The 18,682-nt window shown below is 42.9% G+C and overlaps 1 protein-coding gene across 1 annotated transcript in view; it reads left to right on the top strand.

Moving 5' to 3' along the window:
* The window catches only part of b4galnt4a (beta-1,4-N-acetyl-galactosaminyl transferase 4a), a 127,474-nt gene that overhangs the window by 86,298 nt on the left and 22,494 nt on the right, over positions 1-18,682 (top strand). Inside the window, exon 9 of the mRNA XM_039615903.1 lies at positions 13,848-13,926. Within this exon, the coding sequence (XP_039471837.1) occupies positions 13,848-13,926 (79 nt within the window). The remainder of the gene's footprint in view (positions 1-13,847; positions 13,927-18,682) is intronic.

An 18,682-nucleotide genomic window follows, 5' to 3' on the forward strand; every position in this document is an offset into this window, starting at 1 on the left:
CATTTCTGTACATTTAAAATCAAACTTTAAAAACATCAAATCAAAGTAAGAAGCACAAAAAACGTTTTTTTTCCTGATGCCAGCAGAATATGTTGTTTTGACTTTTAATCAAGTAACAGTGTCAATATGAGATAATTTTTTTATCTGTCTCCGCCTCTGCTGCGAATTGATAGTTTGGCAGTGCCTGCTAGGTGCTGTCACAACAGCATGATGAGTGACAGTGAAGTAGTCAGATAAGGAACTCGGATAACCCTGTCAACACTATCTCGTCTCTCTGAAACAGCTAACAGAGCCTCAGGCTGCACAGACAACACCAGGGCGTGATTGACATTTACTAAAATTCTATAAGTTGAACCATCCTGAATTCAGACCGAGCTGGGCTGCTGCTCTGCTCGATTTTAGAACAACTTTTGGCTCTCAAATTGGAATGTGATTGGCAATTAGTTGAAGATTAGAAGTAATATGATGGGTATAACCATGGATGATCGAGATCAGCCATCTGACACAATGGTTTCTTGATAACCAAGAAAATTTTGCCCTCAGTGTTAATAAGACCAAGGAGCTGATCGTGGATTTCAAGCAGACAAGGAGAGAGCATGACCTCATTTACATTAACAGAACCTCAGATGACCATCACAGAGGATCCCAAATGGTCCACATGCACACCAATAATATGATGAGGAAGGCTCAACAACCACTGTACAACCTCTGGCACCTGGAGAAATTTAGTGTGAGCTCCAGCGCTCTCAGTTCCATTGAAAGCATCCTGCTGTGCTGCTGTATCGTCTGGTACAAAAACTGCACCGTAGAGGAATGCAACGCTTTTCAGACAGTGGTGAGAGTGCATCACGGGAGGTGATTTTCCTGCCCTCCAGGAGATACACAAGCATTGATGCACTGCCCAAACCCAATGGATCATAAAAGATACTCACCACCCTATCTGAAACCTGTTCATGGCCTGTAAGAACTCCCTGCCTGGAAAACACTGTAAATGAGTCCTTAGTCACATGAGTTTATTATCTGATTTTCAAACATGTACTTTTTTTGCATTTGCACATATCCAAAACATGGTGCCTTATTGTGTTTCTTTTTATTGGGAGCTGTTATAGTGCTGCTAGTCTGGCTCATCCATTTCTTTGCTTTTGTAAATCTGTGATGTGGCAGTATTGCTGAATCTGAATATCATTTTAAAAATTGCTGAAAAAAATCTTGCCAGCACTACAAGTTATTATTGCTTTGATTTTTTTTTTCATTGAATTAGAATTTTTTCTTTTCAGTTAGTTTGTTAGTTTCCAGAGTAGATTTGCATTTTTGGGGTATTTCAGGGTTTTGTTTTGTTTTTAAAGTTCAGTTTTTATTAGTTTCAGGGACACAATTTAAGAAGTTCAGAACAGGTATTGCAATACAAATACAACAGTTTGAAGAGGTAGTTGTACGCTGAAAAAAAATGAAAAAGGTGATGTGTATTTGGTGCATTTAGTTTTTGCTTTTTGTGATTTGTATTTTTATTTAATTCGTTAAAGTATTTACACTTTTTCAGTTTGGAATTTTTCAGTTAAAGTAAAGGTTCCATTGCAAAAATGTAACCAAACACTGTGTCACAGTCTGTGGAGACAGACTGTGTGGGAGTGAGAAAGAGGACCCAAATGCAGACACAGGAGAAACAAACTATGGTTTAAACAAAAGGCGAGCTGTTTATTTGGCTGAAACATGAACACAAAAACAAAGCATGAGGGAACAGGGCGAAAGCTAACCTGAAACCTAAACTGGGTAATAACTAGATAAACTATAAAAACTGTGATGAGAGACATGGACGTGGAACTGAACAGTTACATGCGACTATGGAACTATGAAATAAACCGAACATGAACCTGATCAGTAAGAAGAACTCTGAGACATGGTGTGGCTAGACATGAAACCAAACAGACGACCTGACAAAGACTGAATGAAAACACACAGATTAAATACACAGAAGGATAATGAGGAAACTGGAAACACATGGGGAGACACAGCTAACACAAATGAACATAATGATGCACAGGGGAAGAGTATAACTAAGCACACTGAACATAGAAACACAAGACTTTCAAAATAAAACAGGAAACATGGAGAGACATGAACTGGGACACGCAAGCTTGACACAAGAGACAGAGGGAGCGAGAGAGAGAGGGGGACACAGAGGAGAGAGACACAAAGGTAACATACATAGACAAGGAAGCATAGAAAAAACATAAACCAGACTAAAACTCAACAACGACAAACTAATAATAATAATAATATTAGAACTTAAAGTTATGAAATAAGTAATACAAAACAACTCAACTCTACCCTTAACTTAAGAACAGCACATGATTTTAACATAATATTAACATAATGTCACGGTCTGCCATGCAGACCGTGGGGACGAGGAAAGTAGGACCCAAAACGCGGGACTCTTCGATGCCACAGTGCACTTTATTTACAGTGACCAGACAGGTAAGTCCAACAATAAACTCAAAGGTGCAATATTCCAATGGTGCTCGTCTCCTGCTCCCAGTGCGTCCCGTGCTGTAGCTCCCTTAGTGCGTGTGCTCCCCAACTCGCTTCTCCGCTCGGCTATCCAGTTCGGAGTAATAATCCCACGTCGACTGTCGCCGCGAGTCCAGGTTAAATACCTCTCTCCAGCAGGGAGGGATGATTACCAACAGCTGGTCAGGTAATCAGCTGCAGGGGGGGCCGGTAACAGTGAAGAGGGACTCCCAATGACGACAGTCGCCAGGACACGCCCCTCCCACGGCGTGCACTTCTGTGAACAGCCCGAGGACCAGGGAGAGAGAGAGGGAGAAGCAAACCCACACGCAAACACACACTACACATTCAACTGTGGACCGAACAGTAGACGACACAGCCCCTAAATAATAATAATAATAATAATAATAATAATAATAATAATAATAATAATAATAATAATAATAATAATAATAATAACAACAACAACAACAACAACAGTCCATAACGGCTCACGGACCCCCGAGTCCTCCAGAGCCGGGTCCGTGACAGTACCCCCCCGCTAAGGGTCGGCCCCCGACGACCCCAAAACAAAACACAAAAACCAAAAACCACAGGACAACCAACCCAGGGCGGGCGGCGGGGGTCCAGGACGGAGGGCCCCAAAACCACTCCAACAACTCCACTAAACAACAAAAAAAAGAACACCTCAGTTCATTAGTCCAACCCCAGCCCTAATGGCAGCGGACATAGTTCTGGCAACCGACCGGTGGGCGGCAAAACAGGTGAGATCTGCAGGTAGGCAGAGGCAGAAAACAGTTCGAGGCCTACCTCTAGTCCATCGGAGGGAACGCTGGACCTCCGGGGACGTGATGGGTCCGGCAGCAACGGCGAAACGGTTCGTGGCCTCCACGGGTCTTATAGCGGCAGTGTGACAGCTCGGTGGCCTGCCACGGGTCCGTGGCGGCGGTGTTGCAGCTCAAGCGGCCGACAGAGTTGAAAGGCCCAGGATCCCGACGCGCTGGACGTGGACGGCGCGCTGGACGTGGACGGCGTGGGACGGCGCGCTGGACGTGGAAGGCGTGGACGGCGCGCTGGGACGTGGAAGGCGTGGGACGCGCGCTGGACGTGGAAGGCGTGGGACGGCGCGCTGGACGTGGAAGGCGTGGGCGGCGCGCTGGGCGTGGAAGGCGTGGGACGGCGCGCTGGACGTGGAAGGCGTGGATTGAAGATGCATCCTGCACGTCGACCTCCGATGGCGGTGCGCTTCTCCGGCCCGCCGAGCCCCTCTCTTGATGGTGGCCGCTCCTCCCAAAATCGCTGAGCTCCAGCTCGGGCTCGCTGAGCTCCTCCGGCTCACTGAGCTCCACCGCTGGCGACGCGGGCTCCTCCCGCCGCTGAGCTCCAGCTCGGGCTCGCTGAGCTCCTCCGGCTCACTGAGCTCCACCGCTGGCGACGTGGCTCCTCCCGCTCGCTGAGCTCCTGTTCGGGCTTGCTGAGCTCCGCAGCTGGCGACGCGGGCTCCTCCCGCCGCCGAGCTCCTCCCGCTCGCCGAGCTCCTGCTCGGGCTTGCTGAGCTCCGCAGCTGGCGACGCGGGCTCCTCCCCGCCGCCGAGCTCCTCCCGCTCGCCGAGCTCCTCCCGCTTGCTGAGCTCCACAGCTGGCGGCGCAAGCACCTCCGGCTGCGACGCGGGCTCCCCCGCCGCTGAGCTGCTCCTCCGGCTGCGATGGCTCCCCCGCCGCTGAGCTGCTCCTCCGGCTGCGACGCGGGCTTAGATGGTTGATCCGGGCTGAAGATGGTGATGCGGTAGCTGCAGGCGGTGAAGATGATGGTCGGCGGGTGATGTGGATGGTGAAGCCGAGAGTGCTGCGGTCGCTGCAGTCTGATGAGACGCTGGTGGAGAAGTAGCTGCAGAGGGCGGAGGTGACGATGGTGTGGCAGCTACTGCGTGGTAGACTGGGCAGCGATGTAGGAACAACAGACGGGTGAAATGATGGCAGAGTTGGTCCAGCAGGCATACCGGCCTCCAACTGAGGATGAAGATGAGAGGTTGACTGGACTAAAGCCTGAGTTATGTGCTGGGCAGCAGACTGAGTTACGTGCTGGGCAGCAGACTGAGTAGAGGGTGATATGGCTAACATGAAGGGTAGAGAGGAGGAACATGTTACCGCGGGCTCTACAATGTCCAGGGAGCCAGAGGCAACTGAGGTCTCCAGTTCGGCCTCTGGGGAGGCCTTGGGAGAATCCCAGCCTCCTGATTGCCTGTAGTGGCAGGTTCATGTTCTAGCACCGGGTCCTTTAACAAATCAACAGCCACAAAAACAGTTTCAGGATGCATATTAGCACAGTGCAGTAACTCTGAATTAACAGCCTCTGTCCATTTAGCTGCCGCACCAGCGCCTTCAGAGTTCACCGTCCCAGAGCTAACTGGCTCAGAAACTAAGGCTCCGCATCCAGCCCCAGAAAAGCAGCCATCACTACTCCTTACATTAAGAAATGACCCAGAATTAGCTTCCGCCCGCCTCCACTTTCTGGCAATGCAGACCCTTTAAGCTTATCCTCCATTGCGAGCCCAGTTTTATTATTAACTGACTGGGCACTGTCCCTAGGTTTAGACGAAGCCATCTCTGGTTTCATAACAAAACGTCTTTACCAACATCAGAGTCCGTCTCACTCACTGCGGCTCCTTGTGCGGCTAGTCCTGAGTCAGCTGGTTCCTCCGAAACCACAGGAGTGAGGTGAGTTTTGGTTTGACGAAGATGACGCCGACGCCGTCTCTTTCGTGATGGCGGGGCCGCGTCAAAGGAATCTGTCCCTCCTGCTCGTGAGAGACTGGATTAAGTAAGGAGACAGAGTCCGGTTTACTCACTGTGGTTACCAGCGCTGCCGATCCTTTGTCTGCCGACACAGAGGACGCTGAAGGAACGAGAGGAGATGGAGCAGGCGCCGTCTTCCCTGCAGTGGAGGGTCCAATAGGTGAGCAGCAAGCGGTGGTGGAAAAACTCTCCACCTATGAAGAAAAAACCAAGCAGCAAGGGCTGCCAGGAGGCAGCCGCATCCTCCTTGCCCGGACAGCCCAAACCAAACAGTTGAAGCTGGAGCTTGCCCGCAGCTCAGTTATAATTTGAATGAGTTTATCAATATCCAGAAAGCTCAGAGAAGGTAGTGGAGGAAAGATAATTATCAAAAAACACTACCTGTATGTGTCTCATGTGTGGATCCACAGCCTGGGTTACGCTCTGGCAGTAACCCCACAGCTGTGTGAGCGATCCCTCCTCCGTGGCAACTCTTGAGTCTGCTGGGTCCATGGTGGTTGGTGGATTATTCTGTCACGGTCTGCCATGCAGACCGTGGGGACGAGGAAAGTAGGACCCAAAACGCGGGACTCTTCGATGCCACAGTGCACTTTATTTACAGTGACCAGACAGGTAAGTCCAACAATAAACTCAAAGGTGCAATATTCCAATGGTGCTCGTCTCCTGCTCCCAGTGCGTCCCGTGCTGTAGCTCCCTTAGTGCGTGTGCTCCCCAACTCGCTTCTCCGCTCGGCTATCCAGTTCGGAGTAATAATCCCACGTCGACTGTCGCCGCGAGTCCAGGTTAAATACCCTCTCCAGCAGGGAGGGATGATTACCAACAGCTGGTCAGGTAATCAGCTGCAGGGGGCCGGTAACAGTGAAGAGGGACTCCCAATGACGACAGTCGCCAGGACACGCCCTCCCACGGCGTGCACTTCTGTGAACAGCCCGAGGACCAGGGAGAGAGAGGAGAAGCAAACCCACACGCAAACACACACTACACATTCAACTGTGGACCGAACAGTAGACGACACAGCCCCTAAATAATAATAATAATAATAATAATAATAATAATAATAACAACAACAACAACAACAACAGTCCATAACGGCTCACGGACCCCCGAGTCCTCCAGAGCCGGGTCCGTGACACATAAGAAATCAACAATAAAAAATAACAGAAAACGCTGGGTCGCAGACCCATCCCCTGACACACTGACTGTTTCCTTAACTTTTAGTGTGAACCTTCTGTTGAATGCAGAATGCTGAGAATCGTTTCCTTCAGTCTGTAATGCCTCAAATCAGAAATGGGTGTTTCTGAACTTTGGCAGTGATGTGATGAGAAGCAAAGGTCGAAAATGATTCTAAGGTTGTCTGTGATACCACATTTGGCATTTAGAAGGAGCAGTATTCAATTCACAAGCTCCAAATGCACAGACACATGGGTCTGTTCTTCAGTTTGTGTGAATACACACATGACATGTGACGCATTTTTTGTTTTTCTTCTTCATCACCTTTTTTCTTCTTCCTTTGCATTTTTTTTTTACTTTTATTTCAATAGTTTTATATCCATTTGTTTTGTTTTGTTTATATGCATGACTTGGTAAAGAACCTCTAAAGACTGATAGTAACTGGAAGGAGTGAGTCCACTGCACCTTTTGCAGCAACACTGAGTGAAACCTAGTGGAGAATGACCAGTTATTTCGCTATGGGATCTCTCAGTATCTATAATTGAATCATTTAAGCACTGCTGGCTATTAGCTGGTGAAGAGACTTGAGTACTTTGAGAGAGGAAAGTGTAGTGGTTTTTGCACATGACATCATAGGAATACAGATTTAGCACGCACACGAGCTGAGCATTGCATCTACTTTGTGCTGTTTGAGTGCCCACTCTGTCTCATTATATATACAGGTAGGTGACAATTAAAAGAAAATCCCCTTGAGGGGATCTGGCTTTCATGATATGCTCTGAAAGACGTTTTTTCTGGCGTGGTTTTGATCCATTTTTGCCCATCAAGGGACGTATTACTGAAAATCAATAAAAGAATGTTATGAGTGATTACCATTTTCCTGTGAAGCATTTTTAGCCTGATGGGAGTGGTATTATCCAGGATGGCTGAAGCAGAGTTCCTGAATGGTTTGATAAGTATAAAAAAGATTTGAATGATATGCTCTGACCTTCATGGTCACCAGATTTCAGCCAAATTGAACCTTTGTTTTGATCAGCATATTAGGAAGTACGACAACGTTCAAAACTATAAATTGCTGCTATATCACTCCAAAATCACTGCCTCGGTAAGACACTATGTTGATTTTCCCTTCCAATTGGCATCTCTCAGTATTTTTTTTTTTTATATGTAAGTGACCTCTGTCTCCTTGTGTGCACATATGGACCTGGTTGCGTGTGAGGACCTTCTAACCTCTTTCTGCTAATGGTAATTGGCTGATACCCTGTAACAGTTGAACTAGAATGAAGCTGTTTGGCAGCAAACTGCCGTGACTTCTCTGTCCTGTATTCCTCCCTCGGGCCTTTACTCCACCATCTGTTTCTATGAGTGACGGGAGCCTGCTGAGACGCAAATCTATGCTCGAGAGTATCTTTCTCTATGTGTTCAAGTGTGCAGTGGCTTAGGTTTAATCAGAATGAATTTCGGGTGTTGATGTACCTTGAGCTGTGTAAAACTGCAGAAACCAACATCTGATTGGCAGTAATACAGGAGTGCGACCAACAGTCATGTTGATGAAGGGTCAGGTTAGTCTAACTTTACATACTGAGCAGCCAGCAAAGTGATATGTAAGCTGTTCAGAAATTGACTAGCGGAATATCCGGTATCTTTCAGCATGTGATAAGAAGGGATCAGTATTTAGAAAAGAATTCCGACACATCATAAGCACATTAGTTTTTTTAAATATATTTTTTCTTGTTTTGCTATGAAATCCTGTTAATAAACTGAATCCAACTGTGCCTAAAGTTGTCAGCTCTATATACAGTGCTTGTCAGATGTTTTCTACACTGGAAACTGAAAACTTGACACTTTTAACAGGTTAACAGTTGGCCAGGTGTGCCAAGGTGAGGCAGGAATCGGTGTTTGATCTTCTTGCACTCTTTTTTTGAGTATGTGAAATGCTGTGAAAGTCGTTCATGAATATTAAAACAGATGAGAAATATCTGGCATTTATTAGACATAAAGAGAACACTCAGTTGGATTCAGGCAATGTGTGTCAGTTTAAAGACCTCAACGGTTTTGATGAGATCCAAGTCAGTGTGGCCAGGACACTAGATCAGAGCATCTCTGAAACAGCAATGCTACTGCGCTGCTCAACAAATACTAGATTTTTTTTAAGTAGGTTTTTTAATGTGTGGATTAAAGCATGTTTGGTGCATTATTAAGTGTTTATGGCACTAAAATAGTGGGTACTGTGAATTTACAAAAAACGGCATAAAATATCACACGAATTATCCGTGTATATCTTTTAGCTGCAGATACATTTTCAGTCACTTGTACATGTTCTATAGATTTACCTTGATGCAGTGTAATAATTATAGTTGCACTTCACTGTGATCAAAAGAGCATCTGTTTTAGCGCAGCACAAATACACCCACCGAGCGTAGTTAATTTTTTTTCTTCACATGTTCATCCATTCAGGTCAGTAAGAGAAGATGTGAGAAAAAAACTGCAATGAAGGCACAGGGGGAAAAAAGGCACTGAAGAAAGTAATGCTATAATGTTGTATTAGATAATTACATATGGGGGAATTGAATGTGGTAGATAAAGGAAGAGGAGACTCTGTGAGAAGAGCCAGAAAGAAGTGACGGACACGAAAAAGAGAGGGAGCGAGAGATGGGGAAAGAGCATGGGGATGAAGGAGAACGAAGAGGGGCAGAGCGAAGGGAGGGGATGGAAGAAAGAGGATTTATTGAGGCTGCAGGGAAGAGCAGCGTGATAGCTCTCTGATGGATTAGAGGAATGTATGAGAAATGGAGTGAAGAGGGGAGAAGGCGCAAGGGGAGAAAAGTGAAGTTTGTGGGCCTCCTTGGGGCAGCACTAAACACTGGTATCATTAATGTAGTTTAAAGAAGTGTACTCACCGAGAAGGGTCTTTTTTTAAAGGCCACCTGTGGGTATTAGAGAGGGAGGAATCGGGCAAGGGAGAGATATGGGGACAGGGTGACAGTCAGATAGCATTAATGAGAAATTGAGTTTGAAAAAGAGAAGAGATATTGAAAAAGCAGAATCAGGAAATTGCTGTGGCCATTGGCAGATTGGAGAGTGTGTCATGATTTCACAATAGGAGAAGAAGGACGGGTATTTACCAGGGGAGGACAGTAAACTGCCTTTATTTCACTTCACTTCTGCTCGCTGCAAACCAGATCAGTAATTTTGAGTCTCGTGTGTGTGTGTCTGTCAGTCGGCTGGAGTGAGAGTATTTCTTTGGTCCAACACTTTTTTCTGCAAGATTCTGTGAGAGGATTTTCTATACATTTCATGGCAAATAAATATTTTATACTTTAGAGGTAGCAGATACCCGGAAGGCACTCGTGATATTCTCTGTATTTATCTTCAACAGTCTGTTCTTCTGTTATCCAGCCAAGTCAAGTTTCTTTGTCTGGCTATCCATTCAGCCCAATGAAGGGAAACTGGAAACAAAGACTCCAATTAGTCAGGCAATTAGACTGCTGTTTTGTGTCCTCTGCTCATCCTCTGAGTCACACACTAATAGTTATTCTTTCCTCTTAAATCTCTCATTTGCCCTTCACTTGCTCTTTAATGTTTTTTTTCCCTTTTCTTTTCTGGCAGGACGTGATCAGTGATCAGTGGTATTCACTGTAATGTATTTTTTCCTTCAAGAAATCATTTATAACTCCCTGTTTTTTTTCTTTCACTTCATTTGCTATTTATCGCTCCTCCTTCATCTTTCTTTCCGTCTGTGTCTTTGTCACTTCATCTCTTTCGACCGCAGCCTGCCTCATCATCCATCACGATTGGTGTGACCAGTCCTCCTACACTGTTCCTCTATGCTCTTTTGTTTGTCTTTCTCATTCTCCATCTTTTGCTGCGTTCGTTCAGTTTTATAAAACACTTTGAAGTATCTCAAATTCTCTCCATCATAATTTGTCATATTCATTTTTGAAAAATGATTTTTGATTCAAATTTTTTTCCGGTTCTTTATTTTTCCTCCCAAAAAATATTCATATTTTTCACACCAGACTGAAAACAGAAACAAGGCAAAGACAAAAATTTATGCAAAGTTTAAAACAGGAAATAGCTATAAGCCGAAAAGTGCCAACAGTTATTCTCTCATGGGTAAACAAATATATGAACAGTGGAACAAAATTACACAAATCAAACGTGAAATGGCCTACAAAATGACTGTGAAGTTATAAAGGGAATAGATAAACAAAGGACAGAAAAGTACGTGAATAAAACTTAATGTTCCGCTCTCTTCATATTTTTCCATTATTTGCTTCTCTGTGTGATATGTTTTTTTTCTTTGTCTTACTTTGCCTTTGTTCCAGTTATAGTTTTTTTCTGCTGTCTCTCTGTGCGTTTGGTTTTTCTGGCTTCTTTTAACTAGTAAGGTAAGCAAACTTGTGCCGGACAAGTGTGCCGTGAATAGGCTTGCATCTGTAAGAGTGGAGCTAAAGGAAAGACATGTCAAACGTTGACATATGTTGTATTCAGCTTTTATTTTAATGTGATTGTCCTTCATATCTTTAATCAATGTAACACAGAAATATTGTGGCGGCAGAATGCATCCTCTCAGCTCTGATATTAAATTATCCCCCAGATCGAGTCAGATTATAGACTTAAGTAGACAATCTAATGAAGGTTCAGGAAATAGGATCATATTCTCTAAAATGATCTCAAGTTGTTTGGGCACGGATGTGAAGTGGATATGCTAAAAGTCAAAAAAATTGATTAGTAAGTCAGGTTGGTCAGGGGAAAAAAAGATGGCGTGTGTTAACCAAAAATGAAATTTGGTAGAATTAGGACAGCAAGATTAGTTTCTCTAATAAATTCCCCTTTTTAAAACTGGTGTCTGATTGTAATAGTTTCATGTGATATCCTTCACTGTTTATTGCCTACTGGTCTCTTCTCGAGTCTCAATTACTCAATCCTGCTGCACATCTAACATTAACCATGATGGGTCTTTTCACTGTGTTTTTACAGCGGTGAGTTAAAAATAAGATTTGTCTTTGGATTTTAATCACAGCTCAGCATAAATTACGGGATTATGAATGGGGTGATGTTTGAATCGTTTGGGAGAGGGCAAGCAGGGTTCCAAAAGCTGAAAGTGGCACTTAGTTTTCTGAGTGCCATTTTAGCAGCTGCACAGAGAGATATTCCCTATTCATGAGAGAGTGACCTTAGCACACTGTCACTGCTCCCGTGCACCTGCAATGATTTATTGGTTACAGAAAGCTGGGCAGCCGGATGATGCAGCGGCATTTATGCATGGGGAGGGGGGGACACGTGACCATCCCCCTTCAGCTTTTGTCCTTTTCTTTCAACTCGGTCAACAACATCAGAAATGAAAACATACACACACAGTCTAACTGTTAAGGGGTGTTTTGAATGGTAAAATATATGGGTTTTTTTGGCACTTAGTACTTAAGTATACACTTAGCAAGCACAAGATGACAGATCCATTTGATTGCTGAAGAGCTGCCTTTTTAGGCACAGCGAGAAAAATTGAATTCCACCTAAATTCAACCAAGACATGTTGTTTCGATTATAGCTCTAAAGTAGGGCAACGTTTAGATCAAAAGTAAACATATGTGTATCAGTCTTTGTCCAGATACCTGGACAAAGACTGATACACTGATGAGATGTTGGATACTATGCATTGAATACTTGCCCTCTGATGTTGTGCTGGAGCCACTATTCCAGTTTGGGGGTGGTCATAGCTCCTAATGCTATTGTTACCACTGGGACCACTTTAGTCTGCAGAGATTGCCACATCTATCACAAGTGTAGTCCTCTGGTCCTATGTCTGGTTGGTTGAGCTGCAAGTCCATAGGATCTTAACCCTGTTCTTCTCAACCACTTCTGTCAGTGTACACTTGGGGATTTTAGTTCATATGAGGTACAGATATTCCTGTACACTGTCCCAGTTTGCATCTTACACCCTGCTACTATGTGTTGGATAATCTCCGGGGTACCTTTGCACAATCTGCAACCTGGGTTCTGTCGGCTATGGCTGCTGAAGCCTCCATGGATCTGATCCTTAGTTTGTTCTTCTACTCGCATGATCAAATACTCTGTGCTGTCCATTAGGCAGGCTTTTTCTAGCGAGTGGTAGGATTTCTTTATATCAGTCACTTCCTCTGTCTGTCATTGGTACACCCCATGCAGTTTGGTTGTCCACAAAGCCATTCCTCTTCCTGTTCCTGTTCTGTCTTCAGCTGCTTGAGACACTCTTGGAGCAGCTCATCTCAGGAGACTATCTTCGTGATGTATTTATGGATGCATCCATATTTCATCCTGGATAGTGGCTCTGACACTCACTAATCCTCGCCCTCCCACTTTCCCTTGTTCATAGAGCCTCAGGGTGTTGGACTTCAGGTGGAGATCTCAGTGCATTGTGAGGAGTTTTCGTGTCTTGATGTCAGTGGCATCTGTCTCTTCCTGCGGCCATTTTTTTTTTATATTCCAATTGCGTATCTGCTGACCAGTGGGTCATATGTATTGATGGCTTGGATCTTATTCCAGCCATTCAGCTGGCTTCTGAGAACCTGTCTTACCTCCTGGAGGTATCTGTGCATCCTTATCAGGATTCCTCATGGGTATAGTGTCAAGGATTACATATAACAAAATTATTTCTGTTTGCTTGCCTTTCCTTTTTATTTTTTAAAATCACATCCGTCCTGCTTTTGTCAGGCTATTTTCAATTCAAAACAAAGACTTCATCAAAGAAAATCAGTTTGTATTTGTGTTAGGAGACAAACGGGAGACAGAAGAAAAGGAAGGGAAAACATCAAAGAAAATAGTCACAGGAAACAGAAACAAAGATCTGAGCAAATCAGACGACACAAAAATGGTGGAGATGACTGCAGATAACGCCAGAAATCATAGGAGGAAATACTTACCGCAGTCCACGCATGGATACATATGCATCATGACACTACTGTACATGTGTGTTTTGAGGGGTAATGGTGTGTTCAGCAGTGCTTTGGTGTCTCCCACGCAGTAACAGATGGAGGCCTGTTATCCATGAAGTGAAAACTGAAATATTGCATTGTCACATTGTAAGAAAAAATATACACAGTAAAACTTTAAATTGGTCCTCTACTTAGCCTAGCCAGGAGTTTCAGAGAAATACTGGAGCCTGCATAAGAGCAAAATATTAACTAATGCACAGCATCGATCGTAATTTATTCAGGACATGAGGATTTTTATATTGTGGCTTACTGCCATTTTTTGCCTTCTTGTCTGTAGGACAGCATATTTTAGATAGATTAACCTATATATTATATATATATATATATATATATATATATATATAATGTATATATAATATTCAATATCTAATAATTGATCTTTCCTTGTTTCCCCTCTAGTCTGATCTCATCCAGACGATACTACTTTGAGATTCTCCACAAGCAGGATGACAAGGGCTCGGATCATGTAGAGGTTGGGGTAAGTGTACCTACCCCACTTCTGTGGTTTTGCCTCTCTGAGTACATCTTTTTCCTCACAATTATTTCGACTTCAGCAGTCTGACTGTCTGTGTATGAAAATTGCTTCAGCTGTCTGGAGAAAACCTTGCCCTTTGACAGGAAAATTTCCATTTAGTTTTAACTTGTACCCTGTGTTTAACAGTGTCAGAGTAGTGACTGAATAGATAAAGAATGAAAGGAAATATTTGAAGGAGAAAGCTAACCTTCACCTCCTTTACTGTGTATTACTTTGCATTTCTTAGTCTTTCAGTGTATTCATCTGTCCACTTTAACTACAACTTTATCCAATACATGCCCAGCTTGTTGGTGCACTGGCTTTTCCTAAAAGGCAAAAAGCCTTCACTCATTTAAAATCTCTCTAACTGTTCTCTTTCCCGTCCTTCATCTGTCATCACTCTTCAGCTTTCCCTTTCTTTGCATCTTTACTCTGTGCTTCTTTCACTTTGATTCTGCTCTGCACCATTTCTCACTCACTGGTTTTCTGCACCTCAGGCGAAGCAAAGAGATGAGTGAGGCTTAATTTCGAGATGAAGTTTCAAACGAGAGCCCATACGCCTCATGTGAGCTTGTACTTTGAGTAGGAAGGCGGATGATAAAAAGAGATCACTGCTGTGTGTGTATGGAATGAATCTTTTAATAAGCCTCAGGTTATCTTCATCATGGTGACCATTATAAGAAGAAGAACAGCAGCTGTACTCTTGGAGTTGAACTCTTCTTAAATAGAAGTTGTTTTTTTTTACCCTCAAGGTTAACAATTTGTTTTATTTTTTTGCGCTTCTTTCTCTTTCTGTAGCCTCTGGTTGCTTTCCTCTGATAAATCAGTTTTGTTACTTTCTGCATGATTGTATACTTTACTGTCCTGTCATATTTTTTGTTTCTATTTAAAGAAAAAAGGTAATCACTTCCCATTTTGCTAATCATTACCACATTTGCTAGCAATGGCGAACACTAGTACACCAATGTTACCAAATGGTGCTCATAAAGTACAGTATCGTACTCTAATCTCTCCTTTTTTCAGTCTACTGGCAATGTTTTCCCTGAGTTTCATACAAGCAGTTTGTTAAGTTATCCATTATTGGCAGGTCACAGTACTATACAGGTTCTGTGGGATGTTTTGGGTCATTGATGTGAGTGTGTTATGAATATGCTGCCACTGAGTTGACAGTGAGAATAGTGGAGTATATTTCAGTAAAACCTGCAGAAATACAGTGTTGTCCTTTTTATTGGGCTACTGACTGCTACTCGTAAATTGAAGAAACGTGCCTCTGCAAAGGGATCCATCAAATGTATAATGCTATGTATGCATTGTGGAGATATTTTAAGCTTGTTCATTCTTCAGATCTTTTTCATCATATTATTCCGCTGTTTAGGACAAGCATGGTGCTGCTTTAAATTACTTGAGTAATTAATTGCTATTCCCAGGAGTCAGGCGGGGGTGTTGTCTAGATAGCATGAGTTGCATCTCCTCACTGTGCTGTCATTTTGTGTCAGACAATGGTGGCAAGCAGGCCACAGTGGCGTTGCTGCCAGGGGTTCTAACCTAAATGGGGTATAGCCTGATGGAGAACTGTTTCTCCACTTGGCTTTAATTTGATTTTTGCAGTCATTTTTTTTTTTTCATCTTTGTCCAAACTCATGTGAACTGTAAATATACCACACTAATCCACTGCTTTAAAGACAATGGGAAATGAAAAAAAAGTGGACTGTTAAACACTTTAATGGCCCTTCATTTATGCCTGCAACAGTTAGCTAACCCTCGCAGTGCACCAAATAATCCCCAGAGGGTTGACTGTCATTGATGCCCAGCGACTGCAGGAATCGGCAATATGTTATCCTCATACCTGGCCTAGATCAAAAGGTTGAGGTAACTCCAGCAGCAGACAGACTAATACTAGATTAAAAAGAGAATACCCTATCCAAGCAACTATATCATAGCTATTTGCAAGGAGCTATAAAGAAAATCCTATTAGTTTCTCACAGTGTTCTCTAGGGCATTACACATAATTATTTATTTTTTTGTTTTATATGAAATGTTAATTACACAATCTTCAAAACACATATAGTATATGATTTAAAGCTAATCTGCTGAATCTTGTGGCTACCTCTTGTTGTAGTTACCTCTACAGCATACCAACGACAATAGAGACTCTGTAAGGTTAATTCTTTCTTGATTTCATGTATTAGAGGAGTTTAAATAATGGTATTGACCATTATTTGGAGATCAGCCTACTGCAAATTAGAAGAAGGGGAACAAAACAGTAATAGAATTAGGCATTAGACGGTAGATATAGATGATGTAAAGTGAAAGTAAGATGAAAGATGAGGAGAAATAAATTTGACCTGAAATGTGAAGAAAAATTAAGAAGAATGTATGAACGGTATGTGTTAAAAGCCCTTATCTGAAGTATTTCTATATCCTATGGTATTCTTTCTTAACACACTTTGCCAGTCATCCACATACAGGTGATGTGACTGTATCTACTAATGAATCAAGGCCACACGGAAATCCATCTCTCTCTTTCCATTTCTTGTTCTTTCTTTTTCTGCCTGTTAGCCAGCTACCCACGAGGCCATCAATGTGGGTTTCTACTAGTAGAAACAATTTAATGAAGGACGTAAAAGTTCTGCAGGAGCTCGAGATTGTGTGCAGGAATGTGTGGTGTGTGTGTTTGTGTGTGTGTGTGTGTGTGTGTGTGTGTGTGTGTGTGTGTGTGTGTGTGTGTGTGTGTGTGTGCGTATGTGTGGTACACTGTCTTAGGAAGGCCCCTGTGTGTGATTTAACAGTGGAATACATTTCACACCTTGACAAAAATAGCAGATTTACCGTGACCATCCTAGAACAGCATAAGCCCAGGACTCACATAAATCCACTGGAACCCAGGCGCTCATTTGTTAAACAACAGATAGTGTGGATTCACAGCTCTTTCTCCTGTGTTCTGTGGGAAGCGGCGATTGTATGGCCAAAGGTGGACTCTTTCCTCTGGGGAATTTATTTCTCTAGTAGCAATTCCTCTGAAGAAATGAAGTGGAGTAAATAGTGAATAATACACAAGCACAATCTGAACGTTCTATTTTGGTTAGAAAATAAGAGAGAAAATCCTTGTTTTGCCTGTGTTGGCATCCTTCCATTTCATTGTGTGTACGATTTAGGGAAAATAGCTGCAGGGAGGTGGAACATAAACAGCATTAGAGACAGGAAGAGACAGGTTCAGAATTCACTATTCATTCCCCAAGGGGGTGGAAACAACTTTGTGTTTAGGAAGAGCAGGACAATATCTCAAGAGACTGTTAACTTGTTAGAGTAAGTAGACACATTACCAACCCACATTTCGAGTGAATCTTTCCACTGCAATCTGTGCGTACCTGCCTCGGTGTTTTCCTTCAGATAAATGTTTTTTAGAGTGATGGATTTTTTAAACGGAACGTGCGATATGACAGATGATTTAGTGAGCAGCAGTTTCATTAACTTTCCTAATTACCATCTGGATCTTTGTCAGTAAAACACAGAACCTTTCCACTCGCCTAATGGAAAACATCTATTGCTAGCACTGTGACAGAATGAAGGAAAGCTTTGGTCATTAAATGCTATGATTGAGAGAAAGAGTCGCGGGGAAAGGAAGAGAAGAAAGTCACGCCTTAATTAGCAATGGCAAGTTTATGGTCAGGCTGGGGTGAGGCATTTCAATGCAGGAATTTAGTGCCCACCAGTTAACACACACGCCCATGTCTGCACACACCCGTCAACCCAAACTCTGCACATTCTGCATTTATTCAGAGTCACAACCATCACACAAGCACATGCAGGCCTCTCAATGTCTGCCTTATTACTTCTCTTCGCAATATAAATCTGCAGTCCAAGTAAACTGTTGCCATCTGTATATTGTGTGTGGCTTTTCTTACAATTTCTTATTTGAGTTTGGTTAGCAGCTTTCACTCCTTTTTACCATTTCAAATACATTTTAAAGCTTTTTCTTATATCCTTTTTGTCCCATGTGTATATTTACATTTCTCTTTTTAAATATGGCATTTATTTTGAGATTCTGGATGCAAATTAATTTCCTGAGTTGTGTTTTTCCAGCAAATTTAGTTTAAAAATTCTGTTCTCTATAATTGTTATTTGCCTCATTGTGTAAGCCACCATATTGCAATCAGAACACATTTCAGCTTTTGGCACCTTCAGTCCAAAACATCATTTAGTGCATATGAATTTATGGAAAAATTGAGAACAACAATATAATATTTATCACACTGACAGTCTTTAATTGCTTGGGATCATTACACTCCCATGGTATTTGTCTTATTCTCAAGAGGACAGTATCAATGCATGTAAGTACAAATTAAATGATTGCAGGGTAATTCTTGCTCCTTATGAGGATTAAAATTGCACGATGTACATTCCTCTGTGGGAATCGTTTGTCTTTCTCATGACTGGGAAAATCGAACTATATAGCCAATTATTATTCTCACTGTCAGTCTCATTACTAAAACCTGTGGACAGTCACTTACATGGACTAAGCCCAGTGGGAATTAAAGCTGTTAGAAGAGCTAATCTTTGTATCTCTCTTCCTGTCTCGTATGTTGACTTTTATCTTGTCATCATGCAGATTCCATCAGACACATCCCAAAGAGCACCATCCCACACGACACACAATTTCAACATTATAAAGGCTAACATGTAGCGCTTTGTCACTCGCATTCATGTTTAATTTCATTAG

The sequence above is a fragment of the Oreochromis aureus genome, linkage group 7 (assembly GCF_013358895.1).
Source record: "Oreochromis aureus strain Israel breed Guangdong linkage group 7, ZZ_aureus, whole genome shotgun sequence".
NCBI lineage: Eukaryota > Metazoa > Chordata > Actinopteri > Cichliformes > Cichlidae > Oreochromis > Oreochromis aureus.